This window comes from Mustela lutreola, chromosome 8, assembly GCF_030435805.1.
Source record: "Mustela lutreola isolate mMusLut2 chromosome 8, mMusLut2.pri, whole genome shotgun sequence".
Lineage (NCBI taxonomy): Eukaryota > Metazoa > Chordata > Mammalia > Carnivora > Mustelidae > Mustela > Mustela lutreola.
The window spans coordinates 42,205,163-42,229,856 of NC_081297.1; the positions used below are offsets into that span (position 1 = coordinate 42,205,163).

General features: G+C 43.9%; 1 protein-coding gene across 42 annotated transcripts in view; it reads right to left on the bottom strand.

The window, feature by feature from the left end:
- CACNA1C (calcium voltage-gated channel subunit alpha1 C) overlaps positions 1 to 24,694 on the bottom strand; it is a 744,856-nt gene that overhangs the window by 131,208 nt on the left and 588,954 nt on the right. For all 42 annotated transcript variants that reach the window (XM_059184363.1, XM_059184367.1, XM_059184359.1 and 39 more), the window contains 4 exons: positions 22,997 to 23,087; positions 15,519 to 15,545; positions 7,142 to 7,302; positions 5,969 to 6,194 (listed from right to left, as the gene is read on the bottom strand). In XM_059184363.1, the coding sequence (XP_059040346.1) occupies positions 5,969 to 6,194; positions 7,142 to 7,302; positions 15,519 to 15,545; positions 22,997 to 23,087 (505 nt within the window). The remainder of the gene's footprint in view (positions 1 to 5,968; positions 6,195 to 7,141; positions 7,303 to 15,518; positions 15,546 to 22,996; positions 23,088 to 24,694) is intronic.

Below are 24,694 nucleotides of genomic sequence, written 5' to 3' on the forward strand. Positions count from 1 at the left end.
AATCTACCAGTTTAGTTCCTGGTGATATCTACCTCTGCTCCCTCCATTCTAGGAGAATTCATATTTTATAGGTTTTATTTTAGAGTCAAACCCTGCCTTGGATAGAATGTTCAAAGGTCTCATCTTTTCTGTTCACATCAGAGGTCTTGGTCACATTGAGAAAGGAGCCTACTGGGGGGAATGTAACCTGGTTAGGCTGGCAATGCTATCTGGTGTTGACCTTGGGATTGCCTTGGGATTGTGCTCCCTTGAGCTCCTGGACTACAGAGCTACTCAGTTCTGCTAGTGGGCCCTTGTACCAGATGTGTCAGGTTAAGGAGGGAGCACCTTCAAGTCACCAATGGTGTCTTCTTAATCCCCAGTACATGACACCAGCCAGTTACCATCCCAGAGAATAACCACCCTTCATGCTGATGTCAGTGAGCAGGCTCTTGAGTCTGAGCTGCCTTCTCCATAGACCCTGGCCTGGAAACTGGGCAGATGCCAAACATATCTCTTTAATAATGGTCCTTAAGGAGCTCAGAGCCTCCATGGTGCCTTAAGAAGAGGAGGGCTAGAATGGGGAGTTTGGGGTGGTGTGGGGTTGGATCAGATACTCATGGCCAGACTCTGGTAATTGAATGGAGACATTTAGAGCTTGGAGAATTTGCAAAAGGCTCTCACCTTGGGGCGCTATGGAGGGAGGCCATATGTGATCATGATTCACCAGTAAATCTGTCTGTGCTGAGTCAGCCCAAACTCACATTTCAGGGCCTGGGAAGGGAGCCACAGGGGAAGAGCAGTTGGAAAAAGAAAGGGACTTAAAGTTTAAGAGAGAAAACGGCAAGGGCTGGAGGGATTTCAGTGCATTTAAAAACCAACTGTATAAAAAATGAGATGTGATTAGTAAATTGGAATCATGTCCAGATTTAGTTTAACTGAAGTCTTTCTTCCTCCCCATAGAATAAGTCAGACTGAGCTGACAATGAGTAGACATACTTGGTATTAAAACTAGCAACATTCAAGAGCCTGGTAAAGCCTCAAAACAGAAGAAAGAACTCAATCTATGACGTGGCCCGAGGGCCCACTGGAATAGATAATGTACCCAAAGATGACAAAAATTTTGGCCATGTGGGTGCCTTTCTGTTCTCAGTGAGACAGGAATCTTGCCTTCCCTACTCCATAATTTACCATTCTTAATATTATTAACATCTAGGAATGAACTGATTTACAGTCCAGTGCAGGGTTCCCAGTCTTGTTTTTTTTTTTTTTTTATGAGACATATAGGATGGATGATATTCATATACATAGTATACTCTCTAAGGCATTTTCAGATTTTGACCAAACACTCAAAGATAAGCACATTAATAATTCATTTTCATCATATACTATATTCACATTTGTCACATACTGAAGACTTCAGGCAGCATGAAGAGTGGTAAGTCCAGCCCATTCTTGCCCGTTCATAAAAATATCTGGGAATGCAAATGACCAAGAGTGAGGGTGTCCCAGGAACAAAGTTGAATTTTTTTGTATTTATTTTTTGGAATAGAAACCGTTCATAAACTTTGGTATTTCAGCTCCTATAATAACAAATTACTTGCTACACACTGCTCGACTGTTCTGGACATACCATTGTGTCTTAATATGATGGTGGAGTTCTCTTGGTCTAGGTCAGTATTCCAAACTCAGATCATAGGTCCTGGGTGAGGGAAGGGAAACTTGGAATTATAGGAAGGGATCCATGAATCCATGGATACACCAACCATTACAGCACTCTAAATAAATAGCTTGTCTCGTGTGTACATTACCACTTTTCAAATGTGCACAGGTGTATAAGAATTAATAAAATTCAAATAATTTAAAAACTTTGCTAAATTCATAGAAGTTTTTTATCATTATATATTTTACCAGTCAAGAACTATCAAAAGTACAATCTTAACATGGTTAAGGGCTACAGTAGAGAGTGTAGATGAAAAAATCAAGGTTTCCAATGATATATAAAAGATCATATTTTAAGACAGGGAAGTGGACAAAGGAACAATAGGAAATTAGGCCAGTACTTCTCAAAGTGAGGTCACTGACTGCCAGCATGGAACTTTCTAGAAGTTGCTGGTCAAAATCTCTAGTGGTGGGGATCCTTCATGAGCTCTCTTAATGAGTTCAGCTAAGCTTGAGAATCACAATCACTGGTTCAGAACACATTGTAAAAAATGCTTCTTTAACATACAAATAGTAATAAGATATTACAAAGTATTCTCCAAGAGGTTTTAAAAGAAGAGAAAGAAATATACTTGCCTGATAGCAGGCCCATGCACAGATGACCCATCTCCAGGGACCATGATGTCCACTCCCAGCCCATATTTTAGGCATTTTCTTGGTCTCTAGAGTATACTAGAGATAAGGTTCAGAGGGGGCATGGGATTCCCCACATAGTTATAGTCTCTGTGTTGTTTTCCAAAAGCCCCTAGAGGGGTTGGATGCTTGCAAATGGGAAGATGATGGTTTTTACCAAAGTAACGTCCAATTAGATAATTAAATTATTATGTTTATAGACTTTGTAGAAATCTGAAAATACCACCAAAGTTTCCCATGGAGGGACTACAGGAAGCTTTCTGCAAAGACAAGAGTTTAAAAAATGGCTTCTTGGTGATAGTTTTAGCTTAGAAATAGATAAGTTATTGATTAGAAGTAGAATGACTGTCAAATCTCTTCAAGGCATTATGACAATATCTAGGAACAAGAATTCTTTTCTTTTTTTATTTTTAAGATTATTTATTTATTTATATGACAGAGAGAGAGAGAGAGAGAGAGAGATCACAAGTAGGCAGAGAGGCAGGTAGAGAGAGAGGGGGAAGCAGGCTCCCCGCTGAGAAAAGAGCCCAATGTGGGGCTCGATCCCAGGACCCTGAGATCATGATCTGAGCCAAAGGCAGAGGCTTAACCCACTGCGCCACCCAGATGCCCCAAGAATTCTTTTCTATAGGAATCTAGAAAACAGAAGCAAAAATAAACCCTCAAACACACAGACTTCTGAGACTTATTTAGGAGGCACTAAAAACTCCAAGTTAAAAATAGCTTTTATCAGACCCAATGAAGAATGGGTAGAATCAATGAATATCTAATAACAAGAATCAACTTGTAAAAATCCCAAGTCATATCTTCGGGATAAAGACAGCAAGACAGTTTAATGATCAACTCCACAGTTCACAGTCATGTTTAGGAGCACAGAACCTGAGGTCAGACAGACAGACATACTATTTAATCCTAGATTCACCCCTGAGCAGTTTGTGTGGCCTGCGCAAGTGATTGAAGTCTCTGAACCACAGTTTTCCTTGTCTGTAAAATGGGAATAGTTAATAGTGCCCTGCTCTGACTCTTTCTTATACGTTATTGTGAGAGTGAATCAAGTGAAATTAGTCAGGCCACACTATCTGCACAGAGTAAGTCCTGATGCATGTTAACAATAATTGTTTCTATATTTCTACTACTTTTACTACAAACCAAGGATTTTCTATAATACCAAGATGTTCAGGGCATTCAGAGAGAGCTTCTTCTGGGGGTGAGGGGTAGAGAGGTGTTTGCTCAAGAGCATTAAACTTGTAGGTTTAAATTCTGTATGTCTTTGGAGCCCATCCTGTGACATTAAGTCTTCTCCAGGGACTCTCTCCTGTTTCTGACTTCCCAGAGCATGTATTCCTCTATTCCAACATTTGCTGGCTCATTTTATTCTGCCTTAGATCTTTGTTCAGTGATTTCATGTGCACAAACTCCATCTCCCCAGCCAGAGGAAACGTCTCCTGGGTTCTGTTCATACCATACTCCTTTTGCCCCATCTCTTGGAGCTTGACATGCAGTATGAACATAGGAGAGAAACAGAAGTATGAGACTGTGTATGTGTTTAGATGGGTCTCAGCGCTCCTCTTCTCCCTCCTCCTAGTAACAACAATGGTAACAATTAGATTAATAATCAACCCTCTGGCTTTTGAGTGTCCCTGTGCCTGGTACTGAACTGAGCTCTTTAAATGCTTTCTCTCATTTGACTCTCGACCCTAGACAGCCCTGCAGGAATGGTCTGTTGAGAGAGCCAAGAGCAGAACAGCAAAGCAAAGGCAGCTTTGCAAGCCTTGACTACTCACTCAGCCAAGTTCAGAACACATCAAGCAGGGTGTGGTTACTTCCAGGTCTTTGAATGAAAGATGCTGAAACCATTCCCTTCCCCCCCCAACACAATCCAACTGATAGTTACAGTGCCCCTATTGTCAGTTTGGATCCCAAAGCAGAGACTCTTCTGGAGAGGATGCTTGTACCTCTGGGGGCCAGAGTTTGAGCCCTCTCTGTACCACATGTTTCTGACACATCCCTTCAAGTTTGACCATATCCCACAGTGAGAAATACATATTATACTGCAACTCAGATTTTTATGAAACAGTGCTTATGTTCAAGTGAGGTCTTCTGATATTTTCCTATTCTATTTCATTCTTTCTTTGAAAATGAGACTATGAAGAAATCGGAACTCATAGATATCACCAGTGAAAATGCAAAATGGCGTAGTCTCTTTGGAAAACAATTGGGCAGTTCCTCAAAATCTTAAAGTAGAGTTATTAAATGATCTAGAAACTCTACTTATAGATATATATCCAGGAGAAATGAAAATGTACATCCATACAAAAACTTGAACATGACTGTATATAGCAGCATTATTAATAGTAGCAAAAAGGGGGAGATAAACCAAATGTCCATCAACTGATGAATGAATGAACAAACACGATGTATATCCATACAATGGAACGTTATTTAGCCATAAACAAGAATAAAGTACTGACACATGCCACAGCACGAGTGAATCTTGAAACCATTATGTTAAATGAAAGAAGCCCAGTCACAAAACACCACATACTGCATGATTTCATTTATAGGGATTGCCAAAAACAGGTAAATCTACAGAGATAGAAAGTAAATTAGTGGTTGCCACTGGGAGGAAAGAGGGAACAAATGAGGAGTGGGTATGGCTTTCTTTTTGGGGTGAAGAAAATGTTCCAAAACTAAGTTGTGGCAATGGTTGCAAAACTCTGTGAATATATAGAAAAACACTGAATTGTACACTTTAACGGATGAATTATATAGTATGTGAAATATATCTCAATAAAATTGTTTAAAAATGGTGGCTGTGATCCAATCAATTGATTTCACCACCCCAAATGGGTCTCAACATGGCTGAAAATTACTGTTTTAGAACATGCTGCCCACCTCCCTGTCCCCTGCCTGCGCATGTCCTCTTCATGAGAATCACGGCTTGACCTGGAGAGTTGGGGAGCCTGCAATCTTTGGGTGGGTGGATGGACAGGCAGATGGAGAGGGGGTGAATGTGTGGAAGGAGGGGTGAGAACCATCTGTGGCACACTAGCCATCATCCTTCTCCACTTAAGGAATCCTGACTGCATTTTCGGCAGCACATGCACAGCAATAAGACCACATTTCTCAGTTGGATGGCCAACAGAGCTTTCGGTGAAGTGTCTAGAAGAGTTCTAGAAGGGGCTGACTCTGCCAGGAAGGATCCCCACTTTGATCCCTCACCCCTTCTCTTCTCCCTGCCTTGATTCAAACATGATGGCTCAATCTCTGGAAGCCACCTCACGGCCCTGGAGGGCAGTCCTGAGGCTGTCAAAGCAAAGGAGACAAGGGGACTGTGTCCCTGAGGCCTTCTTGAAGCCACCTGGACTGCCCACCTCTGCACTTCTTTTATGTAACCGAACAAACCCCAAATATGCTTATGCCACTGAGTTGTCTCTGGTATCAGCAGCCAAAGGAGTTTCTAAACGATATGCCATCTAAACGAAGAAAAATTCCCCTCCATCGTATATGAGCCAAGGACAGACCTTTCAAGAAATAGCAGCTGCTCTCCCTCCCAGGCCTTTCTGCCTCCCTTGCCTTCTGGAAGAACCTCTCCCTGAGTCCCAGGTCTGAAGGGAAATGAGAGACCAAATACCTTGTGATTTTAAATATCCGCAGTAGCCGGACACATCTCAGCACAGAGATGCCCAAGGGAGACATGATCTTGGTCTCTACCAGGATGGTCTCCAGGATGCCCCCACACACAATGAAGCAGTCGAAACGGTTGAAGAGGGACACAAAGTAGGCCTGCAGGCCCAGGCTGTACATCTTCAGCAGCATCTCTGCAGTGAAAAGGGCCAGCAGTGCCTTGTTGGCCGTGTCTGGTGGGTTCAGGCGAGGGGGCAGGATCCCAGCATGGGGGTGAGAGGAGGGAGGTGGGAGAAGGAGAGAGAAAACAGTAATTATCACCACTGGAAGAAAGGCCAGGGTTCCCCTTTCCCAGACAGAACACCTTTCCCCTACGTTGCTGCCAGAACAGAACAACCGGGGCCAAATGGCCAGGAAAAGGGTTATCTAGTTATAATCACTGTAAACATGATCTACCAAGCATCAAAGGCTGTGAGCGCTGATTTTCTTCACTCCCCCAGCTGCTTTCTCAGGGATGAGGAGGGAGGTTTTGAGAGGTGAGTCCTCTGCCCAAAGCAATCGAGGAGGGGGGCAGGCCACCCGGGTCTACCCCAGGCACTGGGAGACTGTCTACCTTCCAGGATTCTGGAATGAAGCCCTCGTGTCTGCTTGACTCCCTGGGAGTGGAGGCACTGGCTAGGGAAGTCCTCTTCTAGGGCTCCAGGGAAGGGCGATGACTGCTATATGCTCACGAAGAATAGCTCCTCGGGGTCAGGCCACTACTGAACTCCTTCCTGGCTTTTTGCTCACTTCATCCACACCCATTCTAGCAGACCCATCTGGAGGATACAGTAAGGCCTGAGGTATTGAAATTCTCTTCTGAGAAGTTGGCAGCCAAGGGTCTGAGATAGCCAAATAAAGGATAGCATATGTTCTTGTCACCTGGACACAATAGTGACTGTTGGGGCAGGCAGACCATGTGGGCCCAGCCAAGAACCACATCTGTTTATAATGAGGCTCTGCATTTTACTGTGGGGCTTGCAAGCTCTTCAGCTCTTGGTGATCCCAGCACGGCACCTGCCAAGAGCCACGGACACTGGTGGCTTTCCCGTCAACCTTATGCCTGTGACTATTCCCTCCCTGGGATTCAGGGCTGAGTTAGCAAGAGTAAAGAAGGATAGCACCAGGGACTGCCTCTCACCTTGGACCTCCGTGAGCCAGTGGGGCTGGTTGTAGTGTTCTGAGGCAATGGTGAGTGTGTTGAGGAACACAAGGAAGATCACAAGCCAGTAGAAGACATTAGACTTGACTGCAGCACGACACTTTCTTCTACAGAACCGATTCCACCGGCGCCAGTAGCGGCTGGAAAGGGAGTCAGGAGAGAAGGGTGGGGGAGGTGGCTGTGAAATTCATCATTTTTCCAATATGAAAGGCACCATCCTTTCCCTGGACTGCGGACTTGGCCTCCGCAGAGCAGTGCAATCTGGTGACCAGGAGATAAGCTTCCTGTCAGTTAACTGGGCTCTGCCACTTACTTGTGTGGTCTTGGGTGTGGCCCTGACCCTTCTAAGCTTTGGTTCTCCCATTTGTAAAAAGGGAATAGGGTCAAGCTCACAGGAATATTGTGGGGATTGATAAAATGCCACATAATACATCTGGTATAAATAAGTATTTTTATTTTATGATAATGATATTATTCAAAATTGTATTGCACAAGTAAGAGTATTATTAGTAGTGATGGTAGTAGTAGGACTAGTCCATGCCTGTTATTTTTTTTTTTTAAAGATTTTATTTATTTATTTGACAGAGAGAAATCACAAGTAGATGGAGAGGCAGGCAGAGAGAGAGAGAGGGAAGCAGGCTCCCTGCTGAGCAGAGAGCCCGATGCGGGACTCGATCCCAGGACCCTGAGATCATGACCTGAGCCGAAGGCAGCGGCTTAACCCACTGAGCCACCCAGGCGCCCGTCCATGCCTGTTATTGTACTAGACACTTCTCATGCCTTCTCTTTGATTCTTTAAATAACCCTGCAGAGCAGGTGTTACCCTGATTTTGAGAAGGAGAAAACTAAGGGCCACAGAGGTTGAGTACCTTGACAGACATCACACAGTGACAGAGCCAGACTTGGTTTCCCCCCCAGCCCAATCTTTTGCCCAGATGCTGCCTCATCTGTAAAGCGTAATGGGAGAATCTGGATCAGAGGTTCTTTGCTTTTATGGGGTTATGGAAACTTTTGAGTGAATGTTTAGATCCTTTGTTCAGAAGAAACAAACATACCCACACATACACACATTTCTATGTCCGAGCTCATGCAGCACATGGCCACCTGGAAGCTCGGCCATGGTCCATATAATGTTCTTTTGGTCTCTTGTTTAGGGACTTAGGTCAATGATTCTCAATCCTGGCTGTACAAAAAATTACCTGGGGAAGCTTAAAACACATAACCATCAACCCTCACCAGTACCCAGACTCCAACTCCAAACTAACTTAATCTGATTTTCTGGGGGCTGGGTAAATTTTAAAGCTCGCCAGGTAGTTCTAATCTGTAACCATGGTTGAGAACCATTAAGCTAGATGATCTCAAGGAGTCACTCACATTTTAAAATTTTATGGTAGAGGACTTCATAGCTTCCAGTGGAAAACCAAACAACCAACAAAACAATTTCTAGATCAGGGGAAGTATGAGAAATGCTCTTTTGGCCATCTGGGCTAGAAAAGATGAAGGCAGTAGCTTTATTAATGGAAAAGAGGACACTGAGTTGACAGTGTTATTTTGAGACAGAATCAATAGGACTTTAAGCCTGACTGGAAGAGAAAGGTATGGAAGGGACAGCCAAAATTTCTAGCTGGGGTGATTTGGAAGAGTCGTACCTCTAATAATTACAGGTCCAGACAAAGAGAAGGAGTGCTGTAGGTAGGGAGGTTGCTACAAGGAGAATGGTGGGGGTGCTCAGCTCAGGAAATAGGTTTAAGGTGCTTGCATGTCATGTGTGTAGAGAGACCCAGCAGGCAGCTGGAAGGCAACACCCTGGTTCAGGTAAGAAAGAAGGTGGGAAGGGGCAAAGCAGCATCTCAGAATAACAGTCCATGAGTAGCTGTATTCAAGTCTGTATTCTAGGTTTCTGGAAATGCAAACCCCTACTGCAATGGGTTCCTCCACCCACCCCCAAAACAGCCTATCAAGATAGCTTGACTTCATCTGTATTTTCATTCTATATTTTCTACCTAATATCTGTGGAAAATCCTGTTACCAAATCTTTGTTAATATCTATTATGAGATTAGAAATGTGAGAAGAAGATCTAAGAAGAGAACTGTCTCCTTGGAACAGTAAGGAGAACTTGGTTTTTGGCCTGCAGAACAGGGAGGGAAGAAAGAATGAATCAAATAGTATTCTGTTCTGACCCTGCTCATTGTGGGTGCCTGAATGCCATCTCCAGTAAGCGTTATCCCTTTGTCGGGGACACTTATCTGCTACTTGAGGCTAATCCACTACATAGAGAAGAAGTGCATCCAGGTCAGAAAATTAAAGTTTCTAAATGCTAGGGAGGCTTACCTTCTCTGACATACCACCTTGGGTAAGAATGAGGATGGGGGAGGGTGAAGAAAGGGGCAAAGGATGAGATGAGGGGTCGTAGGTGGTCCTTAGCCTCCTCTGAAGTTTGTCAGCTTTTGGTACTGAGGAGTCTTATCTCAATAGGGCAGGACACTGCTTCTTTCCTGTCATTGTGGTTATTAATACTATAGAGAAATTGGGTACAACTATTTTTTTTCCTGAAAAATGAATTTGCAGGACAAACTCATATATGACTTTAAATAGCTTACATTGTAGTTTCAAAGGGTGTTTTAAATAGATTTAATCTTTTGTTAGAGAAATCACAGATAATTGTTACTCAGAGTCCAAAGGACTCAAGTTTGTGATCCCTTACAGTATGTAGAAATGGACTCAGAGTCAGTTTCATACTGAGAACTTGATTAAGCTCCTCTTTTCCCAAGTTTGGGATGTGGGGTGCCACAAGGTCAGGCCTGTCCCATGGGTCTGGAACTGCCTGACCCCCTTAAGGAGTGGCTAACAGAGGCAGGGCAGTAGCTGTCAAACGTGCTGTTCCCATGCACAGCCATTCAGGGGAGTCACATGGATTTGGGCTGGGGTGGGGGTGGGGGTAATTACTATCCAGAGAAAGTATTTAAAGATAATTATACACCTCCCACTCTTCAAAATATAGCTTTGCTTGACAACTGGTTTCCTGGCAACGCTTCCTACGGTTTAATAAATGTAATGATTTATTAGAATGTGTAAATTTATTTGTGTGTTTACACATGCATGGAGGATATAGAAATTAAATGATAAAATAGGGAGGAGAAATTTGCCTGCTATTCACGTTCCCTTCATACTAACTAGAAAAGTCATTTACTCTAGAAATAGAAGTTCCCATATGTAGACATAGGACAGAAGGGCGGATATGAATGTGCCTAATCTACTTGTTCAAAATTTTGTACCATGCATTGTACCATTCTCTTGGAAAATTTTTGCTCAACTCACCCTGGGATCCACCTTACCTCTTCCTAAGTCTGGGCTTTGTTCTTGCCTTTCCACCTCCGTGGACTGTCACTACAACTGCCAGGACCTCCCCTTTCTATGTCCTGCCCATTCTTTGGGGTTCAGCTCAAGTCCCAGCTTCTCCATGGTGAACTTTTCTAGTCTTCCCAGACTCAGAATTCCTGCCCCACTTACATCTGCATTACTCACTTTAAGTGTACATTAAAGAAATATTTGCTACTATCCTGGGATAGGTAGTAGATATGCATCAGTTAACGTGATAGGTAGTCTTTTTCTGCATAAATCCTAAGTGAGCAATAAAGATCCTTAAGCAAGCAATCAAAGAGTGTGCTTAACACCATGGCTGGCTTCACAGAGGTGCCACAGGAGTGCACCAAAGGACCTCCCAGCCAGTGGTGGAGGAGCCAGCAAAGGGTACAAGAGGAAATGGCTTCCCATTTCCCCATGTTGTCAGTTTTCTTTAACTATATGGTTCTTGCCTCTTCAGAGAGATTCACAAGACCCTCAAGGAAAAGGTACTGTGTCTTGTACTTTGCTGTACAACCCTAGTAATTAGTGCAGTCCATCTTACACGGTAGGGACATTTGACTGACAGCTTGACAGAACAGCAGAGACAATTCTATGCAGATTTACTAACTTCTTGCTGAAGACAAGGCTTGAGAGCTCTGGAGCTCTTGTGACCCAGCAATGAAGGTGGGGTGAGGGAGGGGCAGCGTTACTAAAAGAGCTTGCTTGGCACATAATTTTGGATAGACATCTAGAAGAGTAGACTACCTCAAAATAGTGGACAGTTTAGGCTCTTTCTAGTGGCTACAGTAAGTACCTACCTTTAACTGAGAACAAGCCACACAGAAAATGATTAAATTTAATTACTATACATAAGTAATACTATACATAAGTAACTTAGAATGGACCATTAGACAGTAGACAAATTTGGATATGTGCCTTGGTCCAGCTGATCATGTCAATGAAGATGGGGCAAGACTGTCCTCCCAAATTTTAGAACCCTACAGGATTCACTTCAGAACTCGATAAAGTCATGATCTGGAGACTCCAACAGGTTATCTGATTAATCCCTGCAAATTGCACAAGACTTCCTAAATCATTTGTTCCTTAACTGTTTGAATCCTATTCTGAACAGTGGGACCCAAGTGTTGTAAAATTCCTCATTGTGACTAATTCCTCCAAGTGGAAACTTGGCTTACCAAAGGACTACCCTTATATTCCCCTAATATTATAAGACAATTAATTGGCCGAATTTCCCCTATCATCTCTCTTCTAGCATTTCTTTTAAGTAAACCATGACTTGGCATCATTCAGTATTACAAACAGAATAGGCTGTTTGGAAACTGTCATTGTTAAACTGAGAAAATGATCAGGGTATTTTAATTTTTAAAAAAAACTCAAATTTTAGTATCTTTTTTAGAATGCAGCAGGCTCTTCACTGCCTACAAGTTTATTTCTGAGTTGCAAAAATTCTCTCTCCATTTTCCCTCTATACTACATTTTTTCATTTAAAAAAATTTATTTCTTTTTAAAATTTCTTTTCAGTGTACCAGAATACATTTTTCAATCACGGCTGCCACACCCAGGATGTAGGAAGTACGAGGAGACATTCCTCTTGCATCTGTAACGGCAAACTTCTCAGCAGACAGAAATGGCTCTGGGTCTACTTTGATAATTTTTATGGAATTTTCAATCCATTGCCAGCTTTTGATATTCTTTAAACACACGTCATCAGTGGGCCGTAGCATCTAGAGTGCCACCGTTTGCTACCTGCTTAGACCTTTTAGAGCCATATCGTCTGATGTAGTAGATACTAGCCCCATGTGGCTCTTCAGCACTTGAAATTGGCCAGTCCAAGCCTAGACATGTCATAAGGTAAAATACACTGGATTTCAAAGACTTAGTAAAAAAAAAAGAATGTAAAATATTTCATTAATAATTTTTATATTAATTACATATTGTAATGGTAATGTTTTAGATACATCAGGTTAAATGAATTACATTAAGATTAATTTCACGTGTTTCTTTTTACTTTTTAACATGGCTACTAGAAAAATTTAAAAAGTCCTAATGTGGCTCACACTGTATTTCTATTCAACAACACTGCTGTAGAACTATGGGCCCATGCTTAAGATATAATAACTGAGCAGAAACAGGGTTCAGTATTCCTGGGCAGAACCTTTCACTAGGCTAGCATGGTGGTTAGCAATACAGGACATGGCTATAGGTTCTGACTTGGCCAGATGTGAGCACGAGACCCTTGGTCTCTCTCAGCCTCAGTATCTTCATCTAAAAATGGGTTGAATGATAGTGCTAAACTACTGATAGTATGCTTTTTGGGAATACAGGTTTCTCTCTTGTTTCTGTTGTATCTCAAATAGTAGCAGCACAGGAAAAAACCTTTCCCAGAGATTCAGTGGTTGAAATACATGAGGTTAAGTAGATGGTTGAGCTGAGTCTCAAAGTTTAGCAAAGAGTCCCAAGGTTTTGGGGGGGGTGGGGGGGCACTGTTCCTCTCCTTTGTTAAAAGGATGGGTTGTATCATGGGTCACTGGGTAGAAAAATGTTCCCAGAATCTCCTGGGAAATCTCTTACTAGATAGAGTACATACAAAAGTGTCATTTCTCTTCCAATCCTTCAGAACATGTTCCTTCATTTGTTCACTCATTCATTTGTTCATTTATGATTCATTCATTTGCATGTAATGAGAATGATATTTTGGAAATATTTGCAAATGGATTTTTAGATCCCTTTACTTTTATTGTGTGGGGGATTTAAAATTGTCAGGAACACAAAGTGCTTTCTCAGCTTTGACTGTCAAATTAGACATTTTGTCTGAGACTGTGTAAGCCTATTGTCTTACTGAAGCAAGACCATGCATTCATTCATTCAGCAAATATTAATTCACTCCCTATTATGTATTAACCACTTCTCTAGACATGGAGCTAAAGCAGTAAAATCCAAGCATTACCAAGAAAGAAAAGATTTTTTTATATTTCTAGAAATTTCTATCATGTAATAAGAGCTAGGTCTGGTAGACTTGACCCTAGATTGTGTGTGTGTGTGTGTTTATTTTTTAAATTTATTTTTAAATTTCTTTTCAGTGTTCCAGCATTCATTGTTTATGCACCACCCTCAGTGCTCCATGCAATATGTCCAAGATTTTTTAATGTAAAAGAGGTCTTAGCTTGAGAGAAAGGGGAGAAAGGCCTACATTTTCCAATTTCAGTGAATTATGGGAGAAAGAAGTTATCAGAAATAGAGGTGAAAGTCAGACACCAGAGTCCTCACTAAATTCTCAGCCCTGGGTGCCAAGTCTCAAGAGGTTGCAGAGGGTTGTTCTAGAAACACCCAAATAGTCATGGGGAGTCCCAGGGGTGCTGAGGCTAGTGGGTAGCCTCCACTGGGTGTAGTATGGGGGAAGATGTCTGCAGGCCCCTGGGAAAATGCCAGTTTTTTCCTCAGAGCTTTATTCAGGCTGGTGCAGCAGCAGGAGGCAAATAGGTAGGTGAGCCTGCTATAGTGCTCTGGGTTCCCCATAGCTTGTTCATGTAGTGTGAAGGACCAGGAAGTGTCCACGCATTCAGATGAGGTATGGAGGTGCTGAAGTCAGGGACTGACAGAGCTTGGGGGTCAGACAGCAGAGGTCCAGATTTCAAGATCATATGTAAATATGGGGGCATGGACTCCAGCAGTGGATTTCCAAAGTAGGTGGGCTGCTGCATCCCGTTAAGTATCTGAAATTTCAGAGAGAAGCCCAGGCTAGCCATCAAACAGTATAGATAGGCAAAGGACTCAGAAGGATTCCAGAAGCAGCTCTTAACAAGCCCCATTTACTTCCCAGGATCTTAAAGTTCCCTGCCCTCATGCATCCAGACTCCATTCTGAAGAAAAGCTGGGGAAGTAGAAATATGAGAGACTGAACATTTTACCTTCAGGGACTATTTAAAGCATAGCACTGGGTTCCATTTACCCAGCTGGACTAAAATTTAGTGTTATTTATGCTCCTGTTACACAGTGGGTGAGGCTGGGGAAGCAAGATTAGATCAATTACAAAACATAAACACCAATATTTTTGGCATGTACAAGCTTTGTGGAGGAAAATTCACATCTCCACTCCACAAATCCATTCATTCATCCATTCAACATATATGTATGGACAGCCTACTCCTGGGCAGGCAGTTAGCTAGGCTTTCTAGAAAGAATATGTCTGAGGCATGCAGAACCTACTGAAGGCCTGTGAGCCAATAATTGTAGTGTTGTATGCTAAGTGCTGTGACAGAGGTATGAGCAAAGCACTATGGGAGTGGAGGAAGTTGAGTAACTTCCCTGGAAGGGTTTGCATAAGATGTAGATGCAGTAACATCTGAGGTTCGTAACAAAAACCTGGATTCCCCAGATGAAGACATGTGGACACGATGTCTTCAGGGTGAAGAAAGGGTATACGGAAAGGCCTTGATGTCTGAGAGGACAAGGAACATTCTGGGGGCTGCAAGAAGTTCCATGTGGTTGAAACAAGGAGTGCAGGCAGAGGAGTGCAAGAGGAAAGGCTGGAAAGGTAGACACAGGGCTGAAGATGGGTCCTGTGAAAGGTTCTGAAACAGCAATGTGATCCTATTCTTTCCATAATCCTTAACATTGATTTCTTACTGTATTCCATAAACATGAAGTAGGCAAGAATAGCAGCAAGTGTCCACATTATATTTATTTTAACTGGACTTCATCTTATAAGGAATGGAGACACATTAGGTCTTACAACCTCCTAGGGATGGTCCTTGCCAAAAAGACTGGCCAAGAAAATTCGACAAATATCAACCCCTGAATTATATATGGAATCTGATTTATAAGTCTAAGTCTTTTCTTGGTAGCCGTCCAAAAGACAGCCGTTTACTCCTTAGAATAACACCCTCACTGTAACCACCTCCCCCCTTGCTGTTACCTTGGGCTACCCAAAAGTGTAGTCAAGGACAGAGCTGGTGTGTGGTGGGAAAGAAGAGCATGCATTTCACTCACCTGAACTTTGATTTGGAAATCCGGTGGCTGAAAGAGAAAAAGGAGATGTTACCAAGGGACATACATTTATATTCTTCCACTTAAAAGACGTTCAGCAGTTCCAGAGAAGTTTGGTGGCCCTGGGTGACTAGAAAGGGTGCCGGATGGATGTGTGGAGTGACGTGGAATGACTTTGGAGAGAGAGAACCCTACTTGTCAGTATCTCTTGGCATGTTTATGTGTATGAACGTGGACACTGAGGGCTGGCCCAGCTGATGTGTCTACAGATCTAGTATTTTCTAAGCAGAACCAATGGTCCCTGGAGAGGGTGGACACCACGTGGCACATAGCATCTGCCCAGCAGGTCCTGTGAAGTCAGGTTAGACTGTGTGTTGGGAATGAGCCATGCAGGAGAGAGAGAGCTCTGCATATGTGAAGGTCTCACCAGCCGGAAGCCACAGGCAAGAATATGCCATCAGACCCCACTGCTGTCCCAGCAGGAGTCCAGCCAATGCTGGGGTAGGAGGGGAAGATAAGCAAAAGAAGCCTGCCAGGAACTGAGAGGCCCCCAGTCTTGGCCCGAGGGCTGCAACTGGGCCTAAAGGAACAGAAACCCAGGATACTGACAGTCACATGCAGCCTTGCAGATGTGGGGGACTTTCAGGTAAAAGCATAGGACAGGTGTGACTCAAGGGGTCACGGTGAGGGAGGCCCCCTGAAAGGTGGACCCTGCAGGGAGGCCCTGAGGGTACTGAGTTCATGTTGGAGAGTCCAGGGGAGACTAGGAGAAGGAAGGATGGGAGAAGGAAGGGGGGGGGAGAGAAAGAGAGGAGAGGGAAGGAGGAGGAAGCGAGAGAAAGGGAGAGAGAGAGGGAGGGAGGAAGGAAGGAGGTGGGGTAACAAAAGCCCTTGAGACAAAGCAATTGAAGGCAATGTGTCAGAAAAGGCTTTGGTGTTCAGGGAGCGATCCAGGGGGACTGCAGGTGGAGCAGCCATGCTCAGATGGACACGCAAACGGATGGCTGCAGAATGCAAGTTATGGACGAAGAAAGTGATGGAGGCACCGGTAGCAAGATGAAGACAGATGCAGACAGAAAACAGGATCAGGGAGTTTGGGAGGCGGCCACTGCAAACCTGTGTTGTCCCAGTTCAGCACAAAGCAAGCTCTGTCACATCGCAAGAAAACAACCCCTCTCGTTATTTTTTATTAAAAAAAAAAAAATTAAACCAGAAGATGTGACAAGTGGCAAAGCCATCGCGCATGAGATAATTATATCTCTGGGGCACTGAGAATCCTAGCCAAGTGCCTTTACTGCTCTGAACCGTTAGCTAATAACCTTTTCCCACCCCCAAGACTGCCTGCTAGGGCTGGAGTATTTAATCACATGTTAACAAAGCGTGTGGGAGGGGGACCAGGAGCCAAGGGCAGCATTTTTATTTAGAGCCACAGTTTAATGGGGGAAACAAATGTTTTCCAGCTGCTAATTGGGTGATGGAGAATCGGGGTCCTCTCTCCCCCAGCAGGCCCAGGCTGAGTTTGGGGACCTTCAGGGTCTTTACTAGACTTATTTTGGGCAGTTGATCTCTTTGCTATTAGGCACAAGCCAAAGTGTATGACTGTGGCCTTTAGTCTCATGACTCTGTCTACAGAGTCCGGACTGACCCCTCTCAGAAATGTCTCAATGATCCTCTGGGGGGTGTCCTTCAGTGCAGACCATGTGCTCTTTCCTTTAAGGCTCTCTCAGTCCAAGGGAGTCATAAGCAAAAGTGGGTTCTTAAAACCCAAAATCCTATCTCCCAGGAAAATGACTCTAGGACATGAGCACAGAGGGGGATCAGAGCTGAGGTGACTTTTTGAAATGACATCCTAGTCCTAGTTCCAGCATGTTCATGAGCTATGGGCCCTTCCTTGGCATTCTGGCACATTTTGAAGAGGAGGAAATGGAGCAGAACTTTCTTTCCTACTTAGTTACAAGCTCTGATGTATAACCCTTGACGCCATGCTTGAAGACTGATTTTTTATTGTTGTTGCTAATCTCAGGGGATTGGAGCATAATTTTAGGCTCACTGGGTCAGAAACTTTCATCCCCTTTCAAATACCACATTGCTTAAACACCCCTCTTAAGAAAGAGGAGGGTATTGTTCCAGTGGCAGGTGTCTAGAGACAAAGGAAAATCCCAACTCTTGGAGAGTTGAGGTTAGAACTCTTTAAAGCCCACGTGTCTTGATTCCTCCATATTTCCTTACATAGGTGGGAGTCAACAGTAGGATCCCACTTCATGAATACAGAAGAAACCATTGCTCAGCAGCCTCACCTCTTGGGGAGTTACCATTGGCTCAAGGTTTGGAAAGCTGGTCCGTCTCACTGCGTAAGGAAGCTGGGGAATCTATGGCAGCCTGGTGTTATGGCCCCCACACCACACCCTGGGTTGGCTGGTGTGTGGCAAATGCTTCCTCCTACTGGTTTTTAAACCATTTAAGATTCCTCAGCAAAAAGAGGCTCTAGCTTTTCCAAATCCCAATGGAGGATGCACAACTTGCTCAGAAGTCTTCTCGGCTTTTTCTATCATTATTGTCCTAGTGAGGTACAATTCCTACCTTGTGTTTTTAAATGGCTTCTCAAAGAAGAGCTAGGAGGTGGACAGTAACTCACACTCAAAACCATCAGAACAATTCCACTGGGTTGGACATGAAATTGCTTCAACCCAAGATACTTTTTCTGCCCAAGCCTCTAAGACAAACCTTCCAGGGAACCATGATTTTCTTTGTTGATACCAAGGTTCAAAATTAGAGACAAGCCCCAAACCCCTTTCCTTTTGCTTAACTACTTACTTCTTGAAGGCCTATTTATATTTCAGCCTTTCTCCCCTTCTTAGAGTAATGAGCACCATATGTTTACTACCTGTGGTATAAAATAGTATCTCCCTGAACTGTTCCAATTTGCCTTTAATGTAAGTCAGATGGCCCCAGGCTGACACACATCTGACTCAACCTCTTTGATGCCATAACCTCAACACCATCCACAGCTGTTATTCCTAGAGGAGTAATGGACCTCTTCATCACAGAGCACTGCTTCAACAACCGGGTGCCGAACTCAGTTGCTCCACATTCTGACCAGATTCTCCTTCTTTATTCATCCTCCTGCTCTTGCTTTGAACCAATCTTTTCCCTCACTGGGTCTTCCCCCATCATTCACCCCCTTCCAGGGCTCCTGGGCTAATGCCAGTCTTAACTTCCAGTTCCTGGCTTGGTACTAGCATCAGATCGACGTTGCCCTCAACACATGGCCTGGGACTTGTACTTTGTCTGCCTTGCTACACTGCTATTCTGGTTCACACTTCTGTTTTTAGTGCTTCTGGACTATGCAGGTTGCCAAAAAAAAATCTGTCGAATCATTTCAAGAGGTTGCCTTCACATTTATGATGTCGGGCTCCACTGTGGCTTCAGCACTGCTCAGCGATCTTTTAGTAACCTCTTGGTGACTCACTAGCTTGAATCTTCTGTACTGTTCATCAGGTTCCTAGGACACCTAACCCTCACTTTCTATGATGAGATGACAGATAATTTGGTATGTCTCCTATCATTGACTTTCTATATCAGAGTCTATTTCTAATTCTATATTCTTTATAGAACTATAGAGTTTGAGAACTTGGAAGGGATCTTTAGATGTCACCTGGATCTATGGTTTGCAATTTATCGGGTTGTAGAATGTTTTATTCATATGAAATCTTACATGGAAGCCCGAATGTACAAGTGTTGAAAATGGCCCCCAGGAATCCTGGGCCTCCGTTAGGAGTGTCCTGAGCCAACAACCAAGCCAACTCCCTCACGTCCTGGAGGGCCAGACCAAGACTCAGAAGTGCTTTGGTTGAGGTCTCATGGCTAGTTGGTGGCTGACTGGGACTTGACCCCAGGAATCCTGATGCCAGGTCTCTTTGTCTATCTTCCAGTTAGTCCCAGAGGTAAGGAATGCCTTTTTCCTTTGTAAATCTAGTGTCCCCAACTGTGTCTCTGAAGTCAACATTCTCCTCTACTTAGGCAATGTCTTGCTATAATTACTCATTTCCATCCCAGCATCTTTAGATCCTCCATTTTCACTGGTCACTTCTTTGCTGTGAAAACTTCCCCAGTGTTCACTATAAGGAAAAAACAAAGCCTCACTTGGCCATTGCTGACTCCCTTTCTATGACCTTATTTTCCCTTTACCCTTCCACAGCCTCACTTCTGGAGGGAGTGCCCTATGCTGGCTCCTTCTCACCCTTCTCCTTCACTAAGTCTCCAGCTCCAGCAAATAAGTCCTAGAGAGTATGGCTCCAGAACCCATGACCATTTTCTTGATTTCCATATGTGACTCTAGCCTGAGCCAACATCATCTCACACCTCACTAACTACTATCGAGGCTGCTGAACTGTGTTTTACTGTGTTCTTTGTTGGTCTTTCTTCTACCCATTCTTTCCCTGACATCTAAGTGATCCTTCGAGAATGCAAAAATAACCCAATCAATCTCCCTAGCCAGCTCCATGTTCTTGTGGCTTCTCACAGTCTTGTGATAAAGACAAAGATCACCAGGCACCTACCAGGCCATACCCCACGTCTAACCTCCTCTCTCCCTCTCCTCCCAAGTGTCCTGTCCTGGACACTCTGGTCTCTCTGGTCTTCCCTCCAAGGGCCTTGAAACACACTGTTGCCTTTGATTGGAACACTCTTCCTTACTCTTCACCTCAATACTTATGTTTACTCTTCATTTCTTAGCTTAAATTTAATTCTTCAAAAAAGTGTTTCCTAACTTGCAAGTCTAACCTGTTATTAACCCTACATTATAGCTACTTTTCTTTCCTAATACTTTGACTTATTTACTTGTTTAATGCCACTTCCACACCAGATTGTAAACTCCAATGAGATGTATCAATATTTTTCTACTGCTATGCCTCACCATCACTTTGCACCAAGCTGCACACACTGTTGAATGAAGGTACAAATAGATAGTTCTCTCTTGAAACTCTTTCTCCTGTGGCCTTCCTGCAAGTGCTGCTATCTGTTCTCTTAACACATCTTCATCCGTTTCACTTACTTGTTTTTATTCTTCTATCAGGTTCCCAAGATTGAGCCCTTGGCCAACCCTCATCCTATAGCCTCATTAATAGTTTTTATATTAATGACCTCAAGGGTGTGGCTCTATCCTTGTTCAGAGCCAAGCTTTGGACCACCATGTCCTGTTACCTGCATGGCATCTGCAGGTCCCTCAGTTGGACCCTTGCTTCAAATTTTACTTCAGCGTCCTTACTATTTTCTTTCTTCAAACATTGATGTCTCCTTCTTCTTCATCAACTCCCTCTTCCCAACAAAATACCATATTTCAGTTCCTCTTTCTTTCTGCCCTCACCCCCTCAGGGATCATCTTCATCAGCCCTTCTCACTACATATAAATTCTCATCCTGACCTCATCTGACTGCACAAGACTTTTACCTCTTAGCTTTAAAAAGGTCAGCCCCTCACGGTCTCCTCCCCATCACACTCAGTCTCAGCCCCCAGCCTCTTCTCATACTGTTTCTTCTACAAGGAATGTTGGCAATCTTATCCCATGGTTGTCTGAGGCAGGGAGTGGGATGGGGCTGGATAAAGAGATGGGGAAAGACCATAATTTATTAAGTATATATTATAATCCTAGGACTGGGTCTAGCTATTTTATATGCACAGAGTAGAAGCATAAATGTGGATATTCATAAGGATAACAGGGATCATTTCTGCAGAGCTCTTCCAGCCTGCAGAATATGTCTCAAGGAAAGGACAGATAAACTAGAGGTGCCAGCTTCCCTTTCCAGAGGATAATCATGTTCTCCTTCCAACATATCTCCATGCTCTCCTGATATGTACTCTCAAGTGACTTCCTAAGGCTAGGAACTTCCCTGGTCCCTCTTGATTTGCAACTTGGGCTATGCCCCAAATCTTGAGTTGCAGGGTCCTCCACCATCTTCTCTACACCCTTCCATGGTCTCAAGACCACAGGCTTGCTGGGGTCCATTTGCAAAAAGTTGAGTGCTTGCTTTGTATGGTTCCAAAAGGAGAAGAGGGAAAAGCTTGGACTGCTGCTTAAAAACGTAATTAGCCCCGTATTTTAACAACATTTTGACAATAATTGCTTCCCAATGATGCCGAGAAATCTGCAGTGCAGACTCCCTGGTGCCACTGTCAGAGTGAGTGATGCTGAAAGCCCTGTGTACCCTGGAAATAGAAGTTGCAAGAGGCAGTCTGTTCCTAAGTCTTGTTTTCCCTTCTCATTTCTTGGAGACCATGCTCAAGGCTGGCATGGCTTGTGCTCAGACTCACCTATGGAGAATCTTTTTAAAGGAATGGGAGTTTGCTTGGACTATTGAGTCATTTCAGGGATGAAGGGTGAAATAAGATGCTGTTTCACTGATGGAGCGATTTAGAAACTCATTTTGTTTGGGACTGGTCCTACTCACAGCCTCCTCTATGCCATACATTTCAGTGAGTGGGATGAACTTACAGTCCTTACCCCATCAAGCCCACTTTCAAGAGCAGAACCTGAATGCTCCAGGAGGCCTCATGCTCAAGGTCAATGTGAATCCCTGACAGAATAGGACTTTAATCTTTGGACTCTGCTGAGATGCTGGTAATAGAATCAGCAGTTTGCTTATTTTTAGCAGTAAAATTATTTTTCCTCTTTTTTTTTTGGTGGGGGAACATTTCCCAGGGACTACTGGTTTCCATTTTTAAGATCAAAGATGGGAGACAGTGATAGTTCATGTGTGAATTGTCCCTCTGTGCACCAGGCCAGTCCTGGGCCAGTCCGTTCCCTGAAGACTGAAGCCTGGGGTCTGACCCAAGGGAATGGAAGCTGTGGGCATCTAGGCTGGATCTGCTTTTGGAGGAGGTGTCTGGCCATGTTCCAATCTAAGCACAGGTGAATTTTTTATTAACTCAAATTTGCACTTCAGGCATCTCTGTTTCCCTTCACTAGGTGGGTAACTAGAGTTGCAGAGAAGGACCAACATGTTGATTATCTCCCAGGGTATTTTCTTACCTGTTCGCTCTTCTTCCAGGACACATTTACCAAAATGGAAAGGGTGGTTAGGTTAGCAGGACCCAGGAACCCTCACCTAGGTGCCTCATGTGATGGGGGGTTAGTGGGCTGGGAAGAAACAGACTTCAGAGCCACCACCAACCTCCCCTCATTGTCCCGCTACCCCTGTCCTGTATTTCTCTGATGTAATGGACAAGGACTCCAGATCCTGAGTCAGACTCTCCCAGGAGTGCAGAATTAGAGACTGGTCTTAATGTTAAGACTCCTGGCCCTGCTTAGGAGCCATACTCAACCCAGTGCCTTCTTTTCTCCACAGAAGTCACTGCCTGAGCTTTCTGTTTCTCTGACCTCTGCTGCACCCACGAAGGGCCAGCCCATTGTGACTTCAGGACACAGCATCCCCGCCCTCACCCCTGGAGAAGCCCGAGTTTCTGGGCTCGCCGTGCCTACTCACGCCAGCCTGGCCCCGCAGTTCTCTCCCTCGATGTCACCTCCAGCCACGTTTTCAGTGTTGACAGACTCGGTCTCGCTTGTGGGCATGCTCACTACAAGAAGCAAAAGGATGCAGAACAAGGCATTGAGGGTGGGGAGGAAAAGGGGAGGGAAGAGCATTAGTTTGCAAAACACCTAGTCCCAAGATTGTGGGCTACCTGGGAAGAGGAGAGCCTGAGCAGTATCTGATAGTTGTTGGGGAGTGGGGAGGTAGAGGTGCTGCTGTGAGCAGGTTGGGGCACTGGCACTGCCATGGCCAAGTTTGGGAGTTTCCTTGACTGTCACATCTACAACTTGTCTAGGGTGAGATTAACTAGGTTGGCCTTACTTCCTGAAGACACTGACCATTGAATCCTTTCCTGCCCTCAACTCTGTGACATCAGAAAAACTGCACGAGAGTTTCCATTTGCATCCACTACTAACCATAAAAAGAGGAGATTTCATCAAAATATTTTATTTTGCTTTTACCCCCACCCAATTCTAAGGGGTTTCATCCCCAAACTTAGGGTTCAGCTTGTTTGTAGGAAGGATGTTTTTGTTGTCTCATGAAGTACTAGAAGGGTGTGGAAGAGTGCCCCCTTACTTGTAGTGCATACTGGGTCCTGAGTCGGTTCCATCTAGGACCATACCTGAAATAGGGAGCTTGAAATAAATGGCAATTACCAGAATCGGGTATTAAGATTCAAACTAGCACTACAGACACCAGGAATGGGGAGCATAACCATGGAAACCATCAATTAAGTGACTTGAAGATAGATTGCAGGTAGACTGGGATGTCACTTCTGGCCATCCTGACCGACCTTCTGACCCCAGCAGGCTGACTTGGGATATAAACCATCTAATTCCACTGGTGTCAATCTGTCCAGTCAATCTCCACTCCCTTCCCAAGGCAGCGGTGGGCTGCATATCCAGAGTGGCAGGAATTTTTTAGCTTGGAACCCAGTCTGGTGGCTTAGAGAAGCCATTATTTTATCATTTTTTATTTCAAATAGAAGTTTCGCTCAAGAGCATTCTTCCTCTTCACCCTCTCTTACCCTTTTAATATGACGCAACAATGAGTTTTATTTTTGGTAACCCTTGCTCTTCAGAGTGGCAGTTACAGCATTGGTCCTGGTTTCATTCTCCCTGCAGAACAGAACTCCTCATGTGGTGGAGAACATCACTAACTCGAATCAGCCACAGAATCTGCAATTAGTGAGAGTGTGGCATCGGGCGATGTGGCACCTTGTACAAGTCCCCATGGGGCCACCACAGCCCAGGAAAAGATTCTACTGGTTATATGGATAATATTTTTGGATGGAGATTGTCCAAGGTTCATTTCTTTTGGATGAAGGCAAGATGGGTGGGTGAGAAGAGACTCACTTCAGGAACATGCAAGATACAAACAGAAAGCCCATGACTTAGCATATGTTTGATTGTCATATATGAGAGAACTCTCTACCCTAGGACTCATTTTTTAAAAATTTTATTTTATTTTTATAGTGTTCCAAGATTCATTATTTATGCACCACATCCAGTGCTCCATGCAATGTGTGCCCTCCTTAATACCCACCACCAGGCTCACCTAGGACTCATTTTTAATACAGTTGGGTAAAAAGAAATCTAGAAGCCATTTCAAAGAAGGCTGACTCTGGATGAGCCTTTAGATATTACCCAGCTC